The sequence below is a fragment of the Balaenoptera physalus genome (genome assembly GCF_965194825.1).
Source record: "Balaenoptera physalus genome assembly, chromosome: 12".
Taxonomy (NCBI): domain Eukaryota; kingdom Metazoa; phylum Chordata; class Mammalia; order Artiodactyla; family Balaenopteridae; genus Balaenoptera; species Balaenoptera physalus.
The window spans coordinates 78,087,622-78,106,185 of record NC_138897.1 but is presented as its reverse complement, the minus strand read 5'-3'; the positions used below and the strand labels follow the sequence as shown (position 1 = coordinate 78,106,185).

Sequence of the window (18,564 nt, the reverse complement as noted above, 5' to 3'; positions counted from 1 at the left end):
AATTACCTTACAGTCCACAGCTAGTCAAATTTCAGCTCTTCTTTCAATTCTTTCTACCATTAATGTTGTAATTTCTACAGCATTAACAGTGCACAGAATTAGCCCGGTGGAGACTATGTGTCCTGTTTTCAACAGTGCTCACTTTTCCTATTCACCTTTGAGCAGAGGTGCTAATTAGCAGGGGAGTGTCCTCAAAGAGGTCAACTGCAGGGAAGAAGAGGGGAAAGCTTTGATAATACAAAGCACGGGGCTCCAGCTCTGCCCCCTGCATTCCTGAGAGCTGAATCAACTCACCAAGCCTTTATTAAACACCTGCTGTGTGCCCAGTACAAGTATGGAGCTGGCAGGATATTTTAAAAGGTGGGGAAACAGAATTGAGAGCATCTATCTTTGAGTGCATGTGATTCTGTTGGGCTGACACTACTTAAATACTAAGCAATTAGAGACTAATTATAAAATACTATAGAAATCACATTTGCGAGCGCATGTTGTAACTCAAGGAAAGTAATCATCGGCTTCTGATTGTGACTGAGCTCCTACATAACTGTACCACAGGATGAGAATATTCCGGCCCTACAGACTCGAGTATTCTGGTTCCAAGGACGGTCGGGAATTAGTTAACTGCGTCATTCTGATCTGAAATGCTCATGAAGTCTGCAGACTCCACATTTGACTGGGCACACAGCAGGTGTTTAATAAATGCTTGGTGAGTTGATTTAGCTCTCAGGAATGCAGGGGCAAAGTTGGAGCCCAGTTCTGCATACAGTTTTACCCCTGCTATTCAAAAGTAGAGCGTTGCAATGAAAGCTTTCCTAAGCTGAAGTGGCATAAAGAGAAGTAATTACCTGAGGACATGTCTTGCTAATAAAAGAAACAAAATAAATGGAGGTAAAGCACAGATGCTCATAGACACAGTTCAAAGCTAATGGCAGCTTGAATCTGAAAAAGAATGTATATATAGGTATAACTGAATCACTTTTCTGTACAGCCAAAATTAACACAGCGTTGTAAATCAGTTATACTTCAATAAAATAAATTGAAAAAAAAAAAAAAGCTAATGGCAGCTTGATGCTGAGGTGCTGAGTGTAGTTCCCAGGAAAGGAGCTTGGTGGCGCTACTCTCACTGCTTGGGGCAAGTGCTGCCTCTATAAAATAAGCGCTGGATGCTATTTTCGCTTTTCCGTTTTTTTGTAAAAGCGAAAATCCAAAAAAAAAAAAAAAAAGTGAAAATCCTCTTCGGATTTCTTCTGGCGAGCAAAACCAGGTACTAACGTAGGTCTTTCGTAAAAGCGAAGTGCAGTAAAGCAAACTTTCGAAAAAGTAGGGGCTACCTATATTATTAAATATATCTCCCTCCTCCTCCCTATTCAACTCAACCCAGAAGCCCTGACATCTGTTGACATCTGTCAAAATGACTGTTTTCTACCAAGTTTTGGTTCCCCCATTTTTTTCCCCTCCTTTTACCAGTTGACTGAACAGCCTTGGAAGTAGCTTTATCTGTGATAGAATTCAGTTCTTGATCTTTCAAAGGACACAGGATCACTTCCCTTTATCACATCATTATGCTTTGTACCCGCCATCTTCCTGCTCAAGCGGTCCAGGAAAGCCCCCCAAAGGCCCAGTGTGGCCTGAGCCCAAAGCCTAGTCTTTGCTGCTAAAACTGCAAGTCCTTCCAGAGGGGTTAGGGAATGGGGACCTGCATTTCTCCCATCATTTCCTTACCTTTCTTGCTTCCTTCCTGGCAGGTTTTCCAATGCATTCTCTTACTATGGATTAGTTCTGCTCACCACTGAGCTCTTCCAGGCAGGAGATGTCTGCAGCAGTGAGTATCAACAGCCCTTTAGCAGTTCACACCGTCCCCTCCCGCCCCTCCCCGCTTCCAACACACGAGGTCATACACACACCCCCAGCGCAGGTTCTGCCCTCACAGGGCCTGGCCTCGCACAAACTCCAGGGAGAAAGTTTCTGCAAAATCTGAGCATGAAAGAGCTGGGTTGTGCTTTCCAAGACGCTCTGTAGGAACCTGGACCTTCTTGTCTCGGTAGACCTGACATTAGAGCAGAATCACATCTTATGTCCCCCAAAGAGGTCCGTGAAGTACAGCCCTGAGTTTTATGGCTGTGACCCTGTGTAGCCATCCTCTGCGTGTGCATCAAGTCTGAGAATGAGGTTGGAGCTCAATCCTGGCCACACAACAGAATCACCTGGGGGAGCTTTTCAACAAAGTCAGTGCCATTTAAACAATGCCCAGGCCAATTTAATCAGCGGCTTTGTGGGTAGGGCCCAGGCAGGAGTAGGTTTGAAAAGCTCCCTAGGTGATTCTGTTGTGGAGCTGGAGGTGGGAAGCACTGGACAAAAGGAATGAATAAAGAGCAAAGTCTATATACAGATATCTGGACTTCAAACCGATCTGTCTTTAAGGGAATATTAGATTCCTAGCATTGAACCCGGGATGGGGGATAAAGGGATCAAATTCTTGCCTGTTTGCGGGATTTGTCCAATTATCTTTTTCATATGAAGCCTCTATAATCTGACTTAATAGTTTTGTTGATTAGTATAAAGTTTTAATAATACAGCAGAATCACATCTCGCTGGGAGGTGTGGGAGAGTCTTAACTGCCCTGAGGAAGCAGTTCAATTATAAATTCGGGGTTTGGTATTGACTGAGCCTAAATCCTTTGCCCCTGTGGCCGAACACAAGTTCCTGTGCCTGACACACAGTGAGGCCAAACAAACTGAAACCGTCGTAGTTTGGAGCAGAGAAAGGTTTATGGCAGGGCTGAGCAAGGAGGACGGGTGACTCGTGCTCAAAAACCCTGAACTCCCCGATGGTTTGGGGGGGGGAGAAGTTTTTAGAGGCAGAATTTGGTGGGGGGGAGGGCCGCAGGGTATGTGACTTTCTTCTGATTGGTTGGTGGTGAGGGAACTGGGTGATGTTCCAGGAATCTTGTGCTCAGCCTGAAGTTACCATCCTCAACCTGGGTGAGGGCCTCAGTTCCTGCAGAAGAACTCAAAGATATTGTTCTGTATATTCCTTGAGGAGGAACCAGGACTCTGCCCCAAGGCTGCACTATTGTTTCTTGACAGCTCCTTCTCTTCTTCTGCATCCCCTCCCATCTCTGATTAGCAACTGTTTGAACCTGCCCTTTGGAACTCAGGGAAGGTCTAGGAGGCTTGAATGAAGCCTATTTCCTACAAGCAAGAAACAGGGGACATGGAAAGGATTCGTACCCAGGGTTTGTCCCACAGCCTCCTGCTTGGTTTCACGGCTAACTGTGGACCTCCTTAAGCAAAGCAGGGGATCCATTGGGATGTTATAGAGGAACGGTTGGTGGAGTTTTTCTATAAACAGCCAGATAGTAAATATTTTAGGCTCTGTGGGCCAAACGGCTCTGCCATTGTAGCAGAAAAGCAACTATGGATAATATGTAAGCAAGCAAGCCTTGCTTGTGTTCCAAGGAAACCTTTTTTTAAAATTTTGGCCACGTGGCACGGCTTGTGGGATCTTAGTTCCCCAACCGGGGATCGAACCCAGGCCCTCGGCAGTGAGAGTGAGGAGCGCGGAGTCCTAACCACTGGACCGCCAGGGAATTCCCACCGAGGAAATCTTTTTTACAGCCAGAAATTTGAATTTCATATCATTTTTATGTCATGAAATGTTATTCTTCTTTTGATTTTAAAAATCATTAAAAAATGTAAAAACCATTCTTAGCCTGCTGGCCAGGCAGAAACAGGCAGGGGACCAGATTTGGCGTGCAGGCGGTCATTTGCCACCCCATTTGCCACCCTGTGTTAAAAGCTCACTCTTACACCTGGGTGGGAAAGTGATAGGGAAGGAGCAGTGGATTGTGTTATGAGAGGAACCCTGAACTTAGGGCACCCAGATCTTTTATACCAGATGATAAGCCTGCCAGCTCTTTGTTCTGCAGAAAGATGCTCTATCTTCAAAGGCCATAAGTAAACCTGCCCTTTGCACCAAAGGGAGATCCTCTCTATCTTTCAAGGCTGTTTGCTAAACTAAAATCCTTGAAAAGATAGTCCAGAACAAAGGCAGTCAGTGCCTCTGCTTATAAAACAGGCAGAGAACATGAGAGACCCATGGGGAATTGTCTGCTAACACCAGTAAGAGGTTACAGTTGGTTCAAAGGAGAATTCAAAACACACATGTATATAGGCAATCAGAAAAGCTGAAATGGATTTACACTTAGAGGCAAAAATTGGCAGTGTGCATAAGGCAATAATCAATTGCATCACCACCAGACACGGCTTGCATTTTTATGGACAAGAATTATTTGCACTGGTATTCTGTAACGTGAAGTTGTAAAAGAGCTTGAAGATCATGAAAGCCGAGATAACCTATAAGGGTTCACAAGACAGGACATTTTGCCCATTTCAAAGTCTTTGACTCCATTTCCTAACAAATCATATGGGGGAAAAAAGATAAAGTGAGGTAAGGGAGGTCAGGAGTGTGGGGCAGAGTAAGGGGCCGTGGGCAAGTCAGAGTTTTAAGTGGGGTGGTCAGGATGGCTTCAGTGAGAAGGTGAGATTTAAAGAAAGACTTGAAAGAGGTGAGGAAATTAGTCATGGGGATATATAAAGTGCAATGGAGGACGAGAGCAGCCAGTGCAAAGGTCCTGAGGCAGGAAAGTGCCTTGTGTATTGAAGGGACAGCAGGGAGACCAGTGTGGCTGGAGTAGTATGAGCAGAGCAAGGGAGAGAGAAGGTGGGATCAAGGAAGTAATGGGGGCCAGATAATATAGGTGGGGGTCGTTGGGGCCACCCTAGAGTCTGTCTGCCACAAAAGCACCTAGTATGTGTCAGTTCTGGGCCAAGCACATTCATATGCACAGCCTGCTTTCAGTGTCTCAACCACCTTGCCCCAGGGTTTATTAGCCCCAGGTTTATGAGGAACCTGGGGCTTAAAGAGATGAAGCTCTAACACTGCTGGTTGGGATTCACACCTGAGTCTGTCTGAGTCCTGAGCCCGTGCTCCTTCCCTGGCATCCCAACCAAATCATACCCAGGGAAGGAGGCGTGGGGGGAAGGAGGCTGCGACCCAAGACTGCGCATGCCTCTTGCTCTTTTTCTCTCTCTCTCTCTCTCTCCACCTCCCAGTCTCCAGCCGGAAGAAGGCGGTAGAGGCAAAATGCAGTCTGGCCTGTGAGTACCTGAGTGAAGAGGATTACATGGACCTGCTGTGGACCACCCTGTCTGAGTTCCCAGGTGAGGGACCTGTGCCACGTGGGCTGGGGCAGGGCATCCTGGGAATGCGGCTTTACCTGGTGCCGCCTGGAAGCAAATCCCATTTCTAAGGGAAGCTGGGGATTTGTTTTCAACCCTTAGCTACAAGTTGTCAAGAACTGTGAAGAGGCTGACATTTTACTCTGTTTGAAGGCTAACAAGTTAAGCTGCCCAGCTTCACACACACGTGGGCAGAAGACACAAGACCCCTGGGTCAGAGACAAAAGACTATTACTCACGGCACATCAGGTAGCCTGAGTAGTATGTTAGTGCTGGCTCCTCTTGCCCCCAAGTCCCATGGGGATGATGAGGACGGGTCCAGGCGAATCTTACACGTGCAATGGATTTGCAACACAGCTCAGGCATCTCACACTTCGGGAACCCAAATCTTTTATAATGGGCTGCCGGAAACCTGCTCAGCCTTTGCCCTGGAGAGAGACATCATCTTTATTACATTGGGCAGTAAACAGACCTTCCCCTTGCTCTAGAAGGAGGCAGTATCTCTGTCTTCCAAGGCTGTTGGCTATACAAACAACCTTGAAATGCTAGCCTGGAACCAAAGGGCAGCTAGTGCCTCTGCTCACAAGCTGTGCAGACATACAAGAGACCCGTGGAGAATTGTTCCCCAACACCAGTCACACTGGAAAGGATCGGTGGGATGTTAAAAATCCAAACCTGCACATAAAGCAAAGGTAATCTATCTTTTTCCTTTAAAAAAATAGTATTATTACAAAAATAATAATATCTGGTATTTACTGATTGCTTACTGTATATATATCAGGCACTGTGCTAAATATTTTACAGCTATGGTCTCATTTAATCTTGTGAAGTAGTATCATTCCCATTTTACATCTGAAGAAACTGAGGATTGGAGAGGTGTAGCAAAAATGGTTCCTGCCAGTTTCTGCATCTCTGTGCCTGAGGGCTATCTCAGGAGGAATTGAAAGCCTCAGTGTCTAAAAGCAAGAAAGGTGGCTGCAGGTGCCAGGGAGTTAACACCTGGGAACAGCCTTCAACCAGTGTATAAATACCCCAATTTCCTCACCTATCAGGTAGAATTCTAAGGTGCACGTTCCGCACTGACTCCCAGAGCCCTCCAGTGGAATCCAGCAGCAATTTCCCATGGTGGTAACTTGCTTGATATGCACCCTTATTAGTTGCGTCCCTTCCCCGTTTCACTTCTCCACTCTCCTACTGGTGCTTCCTTGGATGACCTCCCAAGTAAACACCTTGCACTCGGACCCTTGTCCCGGGGTCTGCTTCTGGGAAAACCCAACTAAGACACTGAGTGTCCTACAGCTGGCAGAGCTAAGACCTGTGTTCCCACCCCAGAGCCCAGAGTCCACTCCTATACTACATTGTCTATCTTTCCCATATAGCTTAGCAGGTAACATTAAAGCCTCTGGTGTTAAACCCAGCATTGCCAGTTGCCATTTTCGGGACATCAAGCATTCACCATTTCTATGATTTTACCTTTCTGAAACTCAGATTCTTCTTCCCTATTATTACATGTATTGTTTTGTTGTTTCGTTCACTGACACATCCCAAGCTCCTAGAACAGCTCCTGACACAGAGTAGGTACTTAATGTATTGACTGAATAAAAGTGGGAAATGGGCTATTAGCATGCTTTGTAGAGGTTTTGTTTTTTAACGAAAGTCTAATTGATTTACAATATTGTTAGTTTCAAGTATACAGCAAAGTGATTTGGTTATTCATATATATATGTGTGTATGTCTATATTCTTTTCTTTATTCTCTTCCATTATAGTTTAGAGGTTTGTTTTGATGATTGAACGAGATAATAGATGTAAAATTGCTTGGCCCAGATTTTATTATTATATTATTATTATTATTATTATCAAGCAATATGCTATACCACCTCTACTGAGGTAGAGAATGTTATTTTTATTTATTTTCTCCAATGAAGAAATTGATGTTCAGGGAATTCCCTGGTGGTCCAGTGGTTAGGACTCCATGCTTCCACTGCAGGGGGCATGGGTTTGATTCCTCGTTGGGGAACTAAGATCCCACATGCTGCCGGGCATGGCCAAAAAAAAAAAAAAGGAAGATTGAGGTTCAGAGAAGGCGAGGGACTAACCTAAGACCACATGACAAGTTAGAGGCAAGATGAGGTCTTAGAACCTACGTGTTTCTGACCCCCAGCCCAGGTGTCTGCTGCCTAGTTTCAGTGAATGCCACTATTCAGGCTTCCCCTGGTGCCTGTATTAGTTATCCACTGCTGTGTAACAAATTATTCCAAAATTTAGTGGCTTAACACAACACATATTTATTACATTTTCTGTGGGTCAGGAGCCTGGGCTTTCCTGGGTCCTCTGCTTCAGCGTATCTCACAAGGCTGCAATGGAGGTGTTGGCCCAGGGTCTGTGGTCTCATCTGAAAGCTCAGCTGAGGCAGGGTCTGCTTCATGCTCACTCCCGTGGTTGTTGGCAGGATTCAATTCCACAGGGTTGGTTGGACCACAGGCTCAGTTCCCCACTGCCTGTTGGCCAGAGACCACCTTCAGTTTCTTGCCAGGTGGCCTTCTCCATCAAGGCAAGTTCATGAGAAGAGCCAGGGAGAGGGCAAGTGCCAGCAAGACAGAAGTCAGTTTTGCATAAGCTCATCTCAGAAGTGACCTCCCTAGTGACATATGGATATATGTCTTTAAGACTGGCATAAATTGATTTTAAAAAGCTATAATCCTAATCACTGACTAAGATTCACGGATATACTTTGCAGTAGACATATAACTCAATGCATTTTTTCCTTTTTTAATAAATTTATTTATTTATTTTTTGGCTGTGTTGGGTCTTTGTTGCTGCGCGCGGGCTTTCTCTAGTTGTGGCGACCGGGGGCCACTCTTTGTTGCAGTGTGCAGGCTTCTTGTTGTGGTGGCTTCTGTTGTTGTGGAGCACGGGCTCTAGGCGTGCGGGCTTCAGTAGTTGCAGCGAATGGGCTCAGTAGTTGTGGCTGGCAGGCTCTAGAGCACAGGCTCAGTAGTTGTGGCGCACGGGCTTAGTTGCTCCGTGGCATGTGGGATCTTCCCGGAGCAGGGCTCGAACCCGTGTCGCCTGCATTGGTGGGCGGATTCTTAACCACTGCACCACCAGGGAAGTCCCTCAAGGCATTTTAAGCAGTTTGTCAACATCTAGTAACATTAATGACATTTATGGAAAGTATAATTTTAAGTGATTGCTTTTACACTGTTGTAAGTCTTTTTGTCATAAATATTGATATAAAAACATTTTTTTTTTTTGGCCATGCCACGTGGCTTGTGGGATCTTTGTTCGCCAACCAGGGATCAAACCCAGGCCCTCAGCAGTGAAAGCACAGAATTCTAACCACTGGACTGCCAGGGAATTCCCAATATAAAATTTTTTGGCTCAAAAAAAAAAAAAAAAAGAAGTGACATCCCATCACTTCTGCTGTATTCTAGTCATTAGAAGTGAGTCATGAGGTCCAGCCCACTCTCAAGAGGAGGGGATTACACAGGGTGTGGTACCAGGAGGTGGGGTTATTGGGGCTCACGTCAGATGCTGCCTCCCATGGCTCCCCTGCTCCCTTGCAGGTGTCCTTGTGACTCTCTGGATTATCGACCGCCTGGGCCGCAAGAAGACCATGGCCCTGTGCTTCGTCATCTTCTCCCTCTGTAGCCTCCTGCTGTTTATCTGTGTTGGAAGGTGGGTCGTGAACTCAGATCTCTGGCCAGCAGGCTTACTTCTCAGCTCGTGGTCAGGTCTTTGTGCCTGCAGACTGTGGATTACACCCCCTGGGGTACCTGAAGGATCCCCCCCAGCCCCTCACTAAGCCTGAGGCTCTTGGCTGCTTCATAACTGGACAACAGATTGGGCTCAAAGTGGGGGCCTCTGATGGGAGTGGGGGTAGGAGGGCACTTTGGTCCAAATTTTGCTCCGACACCATTACATTTAGACTTTTGACATCATCTCCCAATAAGATCATGCATATAGCTGTTTAATTCATATATGGGTTAAAAGTGTTCATTTGTTCCATGGCAATATTTCAAGGTCTTGTTTTATAATCCCCTTTTGGCATTTCTCCATTTTTTCCATCTATCAAGAGCCTCAAAATATGGAACTGGCCTGTGTTGATCTCCAAGAGGCCGCAGACCGAACCACAGATGAGAGATCTGTGAAAGGTCTGGAGATGTAACTTAGATCTGGAAATGCTGATATTCAAAGACATTATGGGAACAATAGAACAGAGGGCTGGGGGTCAGGATTATCCTCATAATACTGAAGAGAAGTTTCCTTTCCCTGGTTCAGCTGGTTCCTGGCTCAATTCCTGCCCCCACTAGGTCCTATCTGGACTTTGGATTATTTACATCACTTCACCCCAGCTGTGCCCCACCCTGGGCACCACCATCTCAGCCTGGAACTTTAGAGAATGATGAACTTATAAAAGCAGGTCTTCCTAGAGACCACTGGGATGCGTGTGTCTGCGTGCCTGCCTGATGGTGTGTTGGGTGACGTGGGCTTTGCCAGTTTCTAGGGTGTAAATTCTACCTGGGCAGATAAAACTTTGCTGAAAGAAACTGTCAGAAAAAATACTTGCTCATCTGCTTTTTTTTTCTCTTCCTAGAAATATGCTCACTCTGTTACTCTTCATTGCAAGAGCGTTTATTTCTGGAGGCTTCCAAGCAGCTTATGTTTACACACCTGAGGTAGGAGGAATGCCTGGGAGCAGCCAGGGTGGGAAGGGGGCGGTGGGCCCTGCTTCCGGAAACACCCGGCCTGGGCTCCTCTGAGTGAAATTTGTCCTTGAGTCTGAGTGGCGGCTGTGAAGGCCTTCATTATTTCAGGCTTTTGTTCAGTCATTGTTTTCTGCTTATAAAAGCTTATGGTCAGTGTACAAGTTCCAAATGTTACAGAACTGTATAAAACCCCCAAACTAAAGGGCCTCACATTCTGCCTTCCTAGAGACCACCTTCTTGAATGGTTCAGTGTATATTCTTCCAGATTGTTTCCTAATTTATGTTAGTGCATGTATCAAATTGGGTAACTGAGCAACTGAGATGAGTTTAATAAAGGACAGATTACAGTGGTGTAGGATAGGGGTTAGGGAAACCAAAAAGTGATGGAGCGGCGCCCAGCGCTCACAAGGAGGTGGAGGTGGCTGGGGACACAGCTACCACCTAAGGCCTGTGGGGTGAGGAGACGGGGTGGTCAGGGTCCCAGGAGGGAGCTGTGCAGAGAAAAGCTGTGACCTTTAGTTGAGGGACACATGTGCCCTTAGGCAACCTAGAACGGAAGGAGCAGGAGAATAAATACCCTGGCCTCTCTCTCCCACCTCCCGCCCATCTCCCACTGGGGCTTCCCATTGGCTGAACCCAACTGGAAGGCAGAGAGCCTAGGAGCCCTTGGTGGTCCACAGTGGCCAGCCCCCAGGGCAGAGAATGAGGTGGGGAGGGGTAGAGAGAGGTTCTGGAGGGGAAGATGGAAGACAAGGAACACAGGACATATGGACCTGCTTTGTTCTTTGTAATAGCTGCTATACTATACTGTTCTGTACAGTACTATATGGTAATCTATATACTATATTATTATGTACAGTCCTTTATTATACTATATAATATATATGCTATATATCAATATTGTATACTATACTTTGTTATAGAATATATATACTTTATATTATATAATATACTTTATTATACTATATCATATATATTACATACTATACTATATTATACAGTATAGTATGGGCAAATCATAATTTTGTAACAATTCTCCTACCAATGGATATTTGAATCATTTTCCAACTTTTCACTATTATAGTATGAAGGTAAACAGCTTTACCTATCCTTGTGCACATGTGTGGTTTCTTTAGAATAAATAAGATGTAGACTTTCTGAATTAAAGCCTATAATACACATTACAAACATTGAGAAAGATTGAAAAAAAAAATCAACCTCTAAAATGTTGCCTGAACTTACACTCTATGCGACAGCCTCTGAGAGTGTCCATTTTCCCACACTCGGGGATTATGGGTTACTTGTTTTGTATTTATTTTATCTCATCTTATTTTAGATAGGGTCAAAGGGAGGGAGAGGATAGTATGTACCAGTGCTGTGCCAGGGGAAGAAGCCATCTAGATTGTCCCTCAGGTCTACACAGCACTCCAGAGCCCTCACTTTGAGTCATCATCCTGAGCCCTGCTCCCTCCACCCCACCTTCCAGGCCCAGCTCCAACGCTGCCTCCTCCAGGAAGCCCCCCAGGATCCACCCCCAACTTCATTTTGCCCTCAGTGTCTGTGCACCTCTTTGGTATTTTTAGTCATGCCACCTTGCCTGTCCCCCAGGGAGACTCCTACTAAGACTCCCTATGGGCAGGGCCTGGGTCTCCTACTCTGTGACTCTCATCTGGCCTAGTGTCCCCTCAACAAAGGCTTGTGGATTGATTGCTGGAGCCTCCCAGAAGAGTACCAGGAGAAGGCTGCCTGACCTGCAGGGACTGGGAGGCCCAAGGTCTACAGGGACAAATAACCAGGGCTCAGCAAACTACGACCCGCGGGCCACATCCAACCTGCTGCCTGTGTTTGGATAGCCCAAGAGCTAAGAATGGTTTTTATGTTTTTAAACGGTTGAAAGCAAAATCAAAAGGATATTTCTTGACATGTGAAAATTATATGAAATTTAAATGTCAGTGTTCATTAATAAAGCTTTACTGGAACACGCCACAGCCCTTCATGTGCTGTTGTTGTCTACAACTGCTTTTGTGTTACAGGGGCAGAGCTGAGTAGTTGCCAGAGACCAGATGGTCCACAGAGCCCAAATTATTTACTCTCTGGCCCTTTAAGACAAAGTTTGCTGAATCCTGGCTTAAACTAATCCAGCTGGCTATTCCTAACAATGAAGAATTGGTGATGATTGATCCAAATGATAGAATTCTGTGCAGCCAATAAAAATTATGCTACTGGAGAAGACCAAATATGGACATGGGAAATGTCTGCAGTCTTTTTCTAAGAGGAAAAAGTCTTCAAAGCAGCATATACAGAAATATCTAGTGGATGACATTATACCACCTCTAGGATTTGGCTTAGTGTAATTTAGGAGGGGAAGGAAGTGAGAGAGTATGATTGAAACTAACAGAGGTCCTCTAGGCTTGGTCCTAGACGATTGATTACACCATTCTACTTTAGTCTGTGCTTGAAATTCTCCATGATAGAAAGAAAAAAAAAATAGGAATTTAGTACTTATTCATTTATTCATTTGGATATAACCACCCAGGGCAGGGAGGACCCCCTTCCTAGGTTCCCACCCCCAGCTTGGCCTCTTGCCCTCTTCATCGGTTGAGTTTCCTGTCCCCTTCGGGGTGAGACTCCCCACCCTGCCCTCCCACCCCTTCTTGGTATCACCAACCCCTGAGGGATTGACCCTAATTCAGGCCCACCTGCCCCCGGGGGCAGGGTGTGGGGTGGCGGTTGGGATTCCCATCATTCCCCGAGGCGGAGAGGAGGGAGGGGCCTGCATTTTCTCAGTGCGGCCACTTTGGCGGCTGTGTTTCAGGTCTACCCCACGGCGACCCGAGCTCTGGGCCTGGGCACCTGCAGCGGCATGGCAAGGGTGGGCGCGCTCATCACCCCGTTCATTGCTCAGGTGGGTGTCACCCCAAATACAGAGGGGGTGGGCGTGACAAAAGCCATTGCGTGGCAGGCTGTTACTGTACCCTGAGCCTCTGCACTGCCCTTGGCGTGCATTACCTGATCTCATCCCAGCAGCCCATCCTACGAAGAAGTATTGCTTGCAGATGAGAAAACTGAGGCTCAGAAGGGTCAAGGGACTTGTCCAAGGTCACACAGCTGTGAAGTAGAGGAGCTGGGAATCAAACTCAGGTCTTAACGACGATTTGGCCGAAAACAATTTGGATGAGAATAAACAGGCCACCATGCCTTAGTGGGAAACAAATGTCCCAGTCCCTGGTTTCTGAGTTGGATGATTTGGTGTCGTTGCAGAATTTTGCAGCTCTTTGTGTCTTGAAGCATTTCTCTCCTTTTGGGGGGAGCTTATTTGGGAATCTTTTTGCTTTTTTAATATCCAATTCGTTTTTTCCTGTTATTATCACTTTTTAAAAATTGAGGTAAAAATCACCTAACATAAAATTAACCATTTTAATTCAGGGAATTCCCTGGTGGTGAATGATTCGGGGAATTCCTTGGCTGTCCAGTGGTTAGGACTCCGCGCTTCCAATGCCGGGGCCCAGGTTCAAACCCTGGTCGGGGAACTAAGATCCTGCAAGCTGTGCAACGCAGCCAAATAAATAAATAAAATTTAAAAATAAAGTGAACAATTCAGTGGCATGTAGCACATTCACAATGATGGGCAACCACCATCTCTATCTAGTTCCAAAACATTTTCCTCTCCCCAAAATAAACCTCTGTATCCATTAAGCAGTCACTCCCCAGCTCCCCCTCCTCCAGCCGCTGGGAACCACCGGTCTACATTCTGTCTGGATGAATTTTACCTCTTCTGGATATTTCATGTAAATAGAATTCCAACATGTGTTTTAGCCAAGTCGTTCTGTCCCGGTACCGTTGTGTTTGGCCATTGTACGTCACTGTTAACTAGCACTGGTTGACAGCTTGCCATGTGCCTGCATGGTGTCAAGTGAGGCATCTTCTCATTGGGAGATGGCTACTGCTCTTCTGCCCGTTCGGCAGATGAAGAAATGAGGTTTAGCTCTACTGCGTGATGTGCCCTGGGCCATAAAGCTAGGAAGTCAGCAGACATGCTGCTTTGGGAGAGAATAAATAGACTCTTGAGCCTGATGGGGTCTGGGTTCAAATCTCAGCCCCATCCTTAGTCTTTGTATGAACTTGGGTATGCTGCTTAATCCTCTTTGAGCCTCAGTTTTTCCCTCTGTAAAATGGGGGTGGAGGACATACCTGATAAAACTGCTGTGAGGACTCCATGGGAGTCCAGTGATAAAGAGGGCTTACAAGAGGGCCTGGCATTCTCAATATTATCTGTATGGTTGGTGGTGCCTGTGCGTCAGAAGGGATGCTCTCACTGGCGTGCATCTCCCTCCCCCCAGGTGATGCTGGAATCGTCCGTGTACCTGACGCTGGTGGTTTACAGTGGCTGCTGCCTCCTGGCTGCCCTGGCCTCCTGCTTTTTGCCCATTGAGACCAAAGGCCGTGGACTGCAGGAGTCTAGCCATCGGGAGTGGGGCCAGGAGATGGTCGGCCGAGGGACGCACGGCACAGGTGTCGCTAGGTCGAACTCGGGCTCTCAGGAGTAGTGACCGATGGGGGGCTGAGCTGGTTTTTGAGGCTGTAGAGAGCGGGGAGCTGCTGGAGCCCGGCTGGGGCACCGATCGTCACTGCCCACATCAAGAACTCACCCAAAGGTACCACCTGGACCAACGAGGTTTTGTGTCTTGACTGTTTGCTCATATTTATCGAGATCCATACGGGGATGGGGAGGCGTTTGCTCTGGAGGGTTCTCCGTGTGTGTGGAGGTTTGTTAATAACCTGTGGATCTGCATGGGAAAAGTGCCACCTCAGCAGTGCCCGGTGACGCCGGTAGCCAGCTGGACACCATCCAGAGTCAGCCGGTCACAGCCTCGGTGAACAACAACCAAAGGATCTTTGCAGATACGCTCCAGGCCGGGACCCCTGTGAGACCTGCCACTCACCCACTGGACCTGTTCTTAGGTTTCTCCTGCATCCCCGGCCCCAGGCTTTCTTCTTTGAAATTGCAGGTGACCTGGATGTGGCCTGAGCAGCTTTTTCTTGGGTCTGAGAAATGCTCCCAGGGAAGGGGCCCCTCGCTTTGCCTTCCCAGGGCTGAGTAGCGGAGACTCTGGCCGATGGACATGCATTTGAACTTGAGTCGCATGCCTCCACCTGGCCCCCTTTTGGAGTTGCTGTCCCTGGCTCCAGGGAATCCAAATGTGGCCATGGGGACAGCTGGGCTTGCACTAGATGACAGCCTCAGAAAGCTATTACCCCCAGGAACTGGGGATGGAGGCAAAAGGGAGGTGAGAACCAAGCCCACGACCAAAGCAGGGGCCTCCCCTTTGGAAGGAGCAAAGGTCACGCCGGGGTCTTCTTTTCTGGCCCCCTCGTTGGTCAGGCTGATTGGTGACTCTTGGGGCAAGAAAACAGTTAAGTCAGGTTTCAGTGCTTTGGAGTTTGAACGCAGTGGGTGGCCAAATGGACCGAGAAACAGAAAGATGCTCCCCCCAGCCACCTGCTCCCGTGCGGGCCAGGGGACCAGGAATCCTTCCTCCCTGGATTCTCTGCCGTCCCTGCTGTCAAGGGGTGGCTTGGTCTTTCCACAGAGGCAGCTCCTGGGGTTCCAGCGATGGACCCCACGGCATGGATACCATGGGTAGGGAGGAACGGGAGGGCCCAGATGTGTGAAACATGTACATTTTCAAAGAAAGAGAAGGGAGGTCAACTGGATTTGGGGGTTGGCCTCCAGAGGAAGGCCTGATGCTGTGTCTCAGCAGACAGCATCCACCTCCAGGATTTGGTTTCCACGAGCCTTTTCCCCGTCACGAAGGCAGGAACCTAGGGAAGGAGAGACGAAGATGCCAGATCCCATCAAAGGCCAGAGAAGACTGACCGTCTGCTGGGAGATATCTGCTTGAAGTGAACATTCCGAGGAAGCCAAATGTGTACGTTCACCTTTATTAAAACATGTTGGTGATGGACGTTGCAAGGGTTGAAGTTTGTTCGTTTGTCACAATATCCTAGTGACGGTTCAGTCTAACGGTGTTGCCAACTTTGTCCATGTAGGGTGAGCTCAATGCTTTCATTTGCTTTAATATGACAGTCTTTCCAGCAAGGGGGAAAAGGTGCACAGTTGGCGGCCAACTTTGAGTCTATTGGAAGCAACGCTTCCTTCTAATGGTGTGGAGGTCACAGTGGGTGACTTCTTCAGGCCCAGGTCCTAGATCGACTGCAAATCATCCCACATCCCTGAATATATGTACTGCAGCCCCCTAGGCCCAGGCAGTCAGAGGGGACAGCTTGGCAGAGCTTCCTCTCTCTGACACCCACATTTCCCTGGACCATGAGTGGCTAAAGCTCTAATTATTTCTGGTCTGCTGAGCTCTCCTGGGTAACTAAGAACCTTTGCTTGTCTTTTTTGCCTTCCAGCTGGCCAGACACTGCCGGATGAGCAAGTCCATTCGCTTCACCCTCAAATAACCTGGAGGATCTGGGGGCTGCAGTGGGGAAGGAGGGCTTGGTGGGCAGAGGTGTTTTCCAGGGGCTGGAGTAAAGAGGCTTGTAGTTGTGGGTTTTCTCTTGTTGAGAAAATGAAAGGTGAAAACTCTTGGCCTTCTAAATTGCCTGCCCTTTTATGAAATCGATATTATTGAACGATACAAGAGCTGCCACAAAAGTTGCCCAAACCTCTGAAATGCGTGAGACCTTTAGCTGAAGACCTTTGTATCTAATTTTGAACTGTCCAAAAGCTCCCCTTTTCATTACTGGAAATGTCATCTGTTTCTCTCAGTGTTAGGAAAGATTTTAGAAAATGGCAAAAGATGTTCAATGTAGCCAGGGTTATATGGTTTCTTTCTTTCCCTTCAAGTATGCTCAGGAATACATAAATGGGATGTGTTGGCAGTGAGATAAAAGAGTATCTTAGAGATGGACTTTGAAATGAATATGGATATGCATTATTTTTAAATAATGTTAAGCAACAGAGAGGCTTGAAGGATAAGATCATCCCTTGGTTACTACAGTAAACATCAAAGGACTGGGATAACCTTGAGCTGCAAGCAACAGTAAAACCTACCAATAGTAGTTTAACCCATTAGAATACTAATTGTTCATTTGACAACAAGCCCAGAGTCAGAGAGTTCCAGGGAAGGCTCAGCAGCTCAACAATGTCATCAAGGACCCAGCTTCTTTTTGCCTTTCCTCTCTACTGTCCTCTGCATGTTGCCCATTGACCCTATGTGTGAAACCTCATGGTCACAAAATAGCTGCCAAAGTGCCAGGCACCAAGTTTTTTTCAAAGATGTTAGAATGGGGAAGAAGCAGTCACAGAAGGTTTTCTTTCTAAAGGGTCTGTTGTTTTTGCTTGGAAAGGGAAATCCCGCGGCAGATTTACCATTGCTTTGTATTGGTCAAACCTGGGTCTCATGCCCATCCTAGCATGAGCCCCCGCTAGGGCTGGGGAAGGAACGGCCTATCTCCCACAGGATCAAGGGATACCCACAGCCTTTTGAACACAAAATTGAGATTCTGGTAGAAGGAAGACAATAGTGGTGGGATGGGAGATAGTTGAGAGAAACCTTGACAGAGTTCTCATCAAGGCTGTTTTAGTTGCAAGGAATAGAAATTGTACTCAGATTAATTCAAATCAAGCAGTGCAGATTTAATATAAGACTGGGAACAGTAGTTAATTTCCTGGGGATTATAAATGTAGGAAACAGAAGTGTAAGGAACAACAGGAAGAGGGGAAGGTTGTGGCAGAGTATGGGACATAGGGGGCGGCTACTACTCAGCTCCAGCTGATTTTGTTGTACCATAGAATCGCCTGATTTTCAAGACAGGAATCTGGATTCTTATGTGAAATCTCCAAATTTTAGTATGTTAGATCAATTTTTTTTTAAATTTTATTATGTTGGATTGTTTAAATTTTTAAATGTGTGACTCCAATAAAATTTATCTGTAGGCCAGATTTGGTTGATGGGCGACCAGTTTGCAGCCTCTGAAAGGTTAGAGAGATCACTGAAATAAATGGAACGGGGACCTGGAGAGCCACCAGGGCCTGAGGCAGCCCTCTCTCTGGATCCGTGGCCCTGGTTTCTGTCCCTCTCTGCAGACTGGCTTCCTATTGACCCCTCATGGCTGCTGCATATGCCTGACTATGCATATGGCTCAGGCTCACCAGGGCTCGGCTCTGCAAACACATCTGACCCAGCTGTTCGGTGTCCCACTTCTAAAGTCTCAGGAGAGAAAGCTGATTGGCCCAGTTCAGTGTTGGTTCCAATCCTGGTCCAATCAGTTGGGTCAGGGAGAGGTGGGATCAAGAGGCACGAACATGGCAGCTTTGGCCATGACAGCTACTGGTGGCACAGACAATTAATGGTATGCCTGGAACCCACAGCAGCACATAGGTAAACTTTGGAGTCTGTTCATTATAACTCTATTTTGGGTCATGTCATGGCATGTGGTCAGTATACATGGAGTATCCACCATGAATCGGCATGACATTCAACACTGAGGATGCGAAAAAGAATTGAGACCTGGTCCTTATCTTCATGCACTCACAGCGTAGTGGGGAGAACGTAGATGCGTGGGACACAGCTTGACATGGGCGCTAATGGAGGGATGCAGAGT

The 18,564-nt window shown here is 46.9% G+C and overlaps 1 protein-coding gene across 8 annotated transcripts in view; it reads left to right on the top strand.

The window, feature by feature from the left end:
- The window catches only part of SVOP (SV2 related protein), an 88,027-nt gene extending 70,125 nt beyond the window's left edge, over positions 1 to 17,902 (top strand). For 5 of the 8 annotated variants that reach the window (XM_082417498.1, XM_082417495.1, XM_082417500.1 and 2 more), the window contains 6 exons: positions 1,746 to 1,822; positions 5,115 to 5,222; positions 8,809 to 8,920; positions 9,840 to 9,921; positions 12,767 to 12,856; positions 14,292 to 15,917. In XM_082417498.1, coding sequence (XP_082273624.1) covers positions 1,746 to 1,822; positions 5,115 to 5,222; positions 8,809 to 8,920; positions 9,840 to 9,921; positions 12,767 to 12,856; positions 14,292 to 14,498 — 676 coding nt within the window. In that variant the 3' untranslated portion in view covers positions 14,499 to 15,917. The other 3 variants (XR_014251855.1, XM_082417497.1, XM_082417499.1) reach the window with 3 other exon arrangements.
- The last annotated feature ends 662 nt before the right edge of the window (positions 17,903 to 18,564 follow it).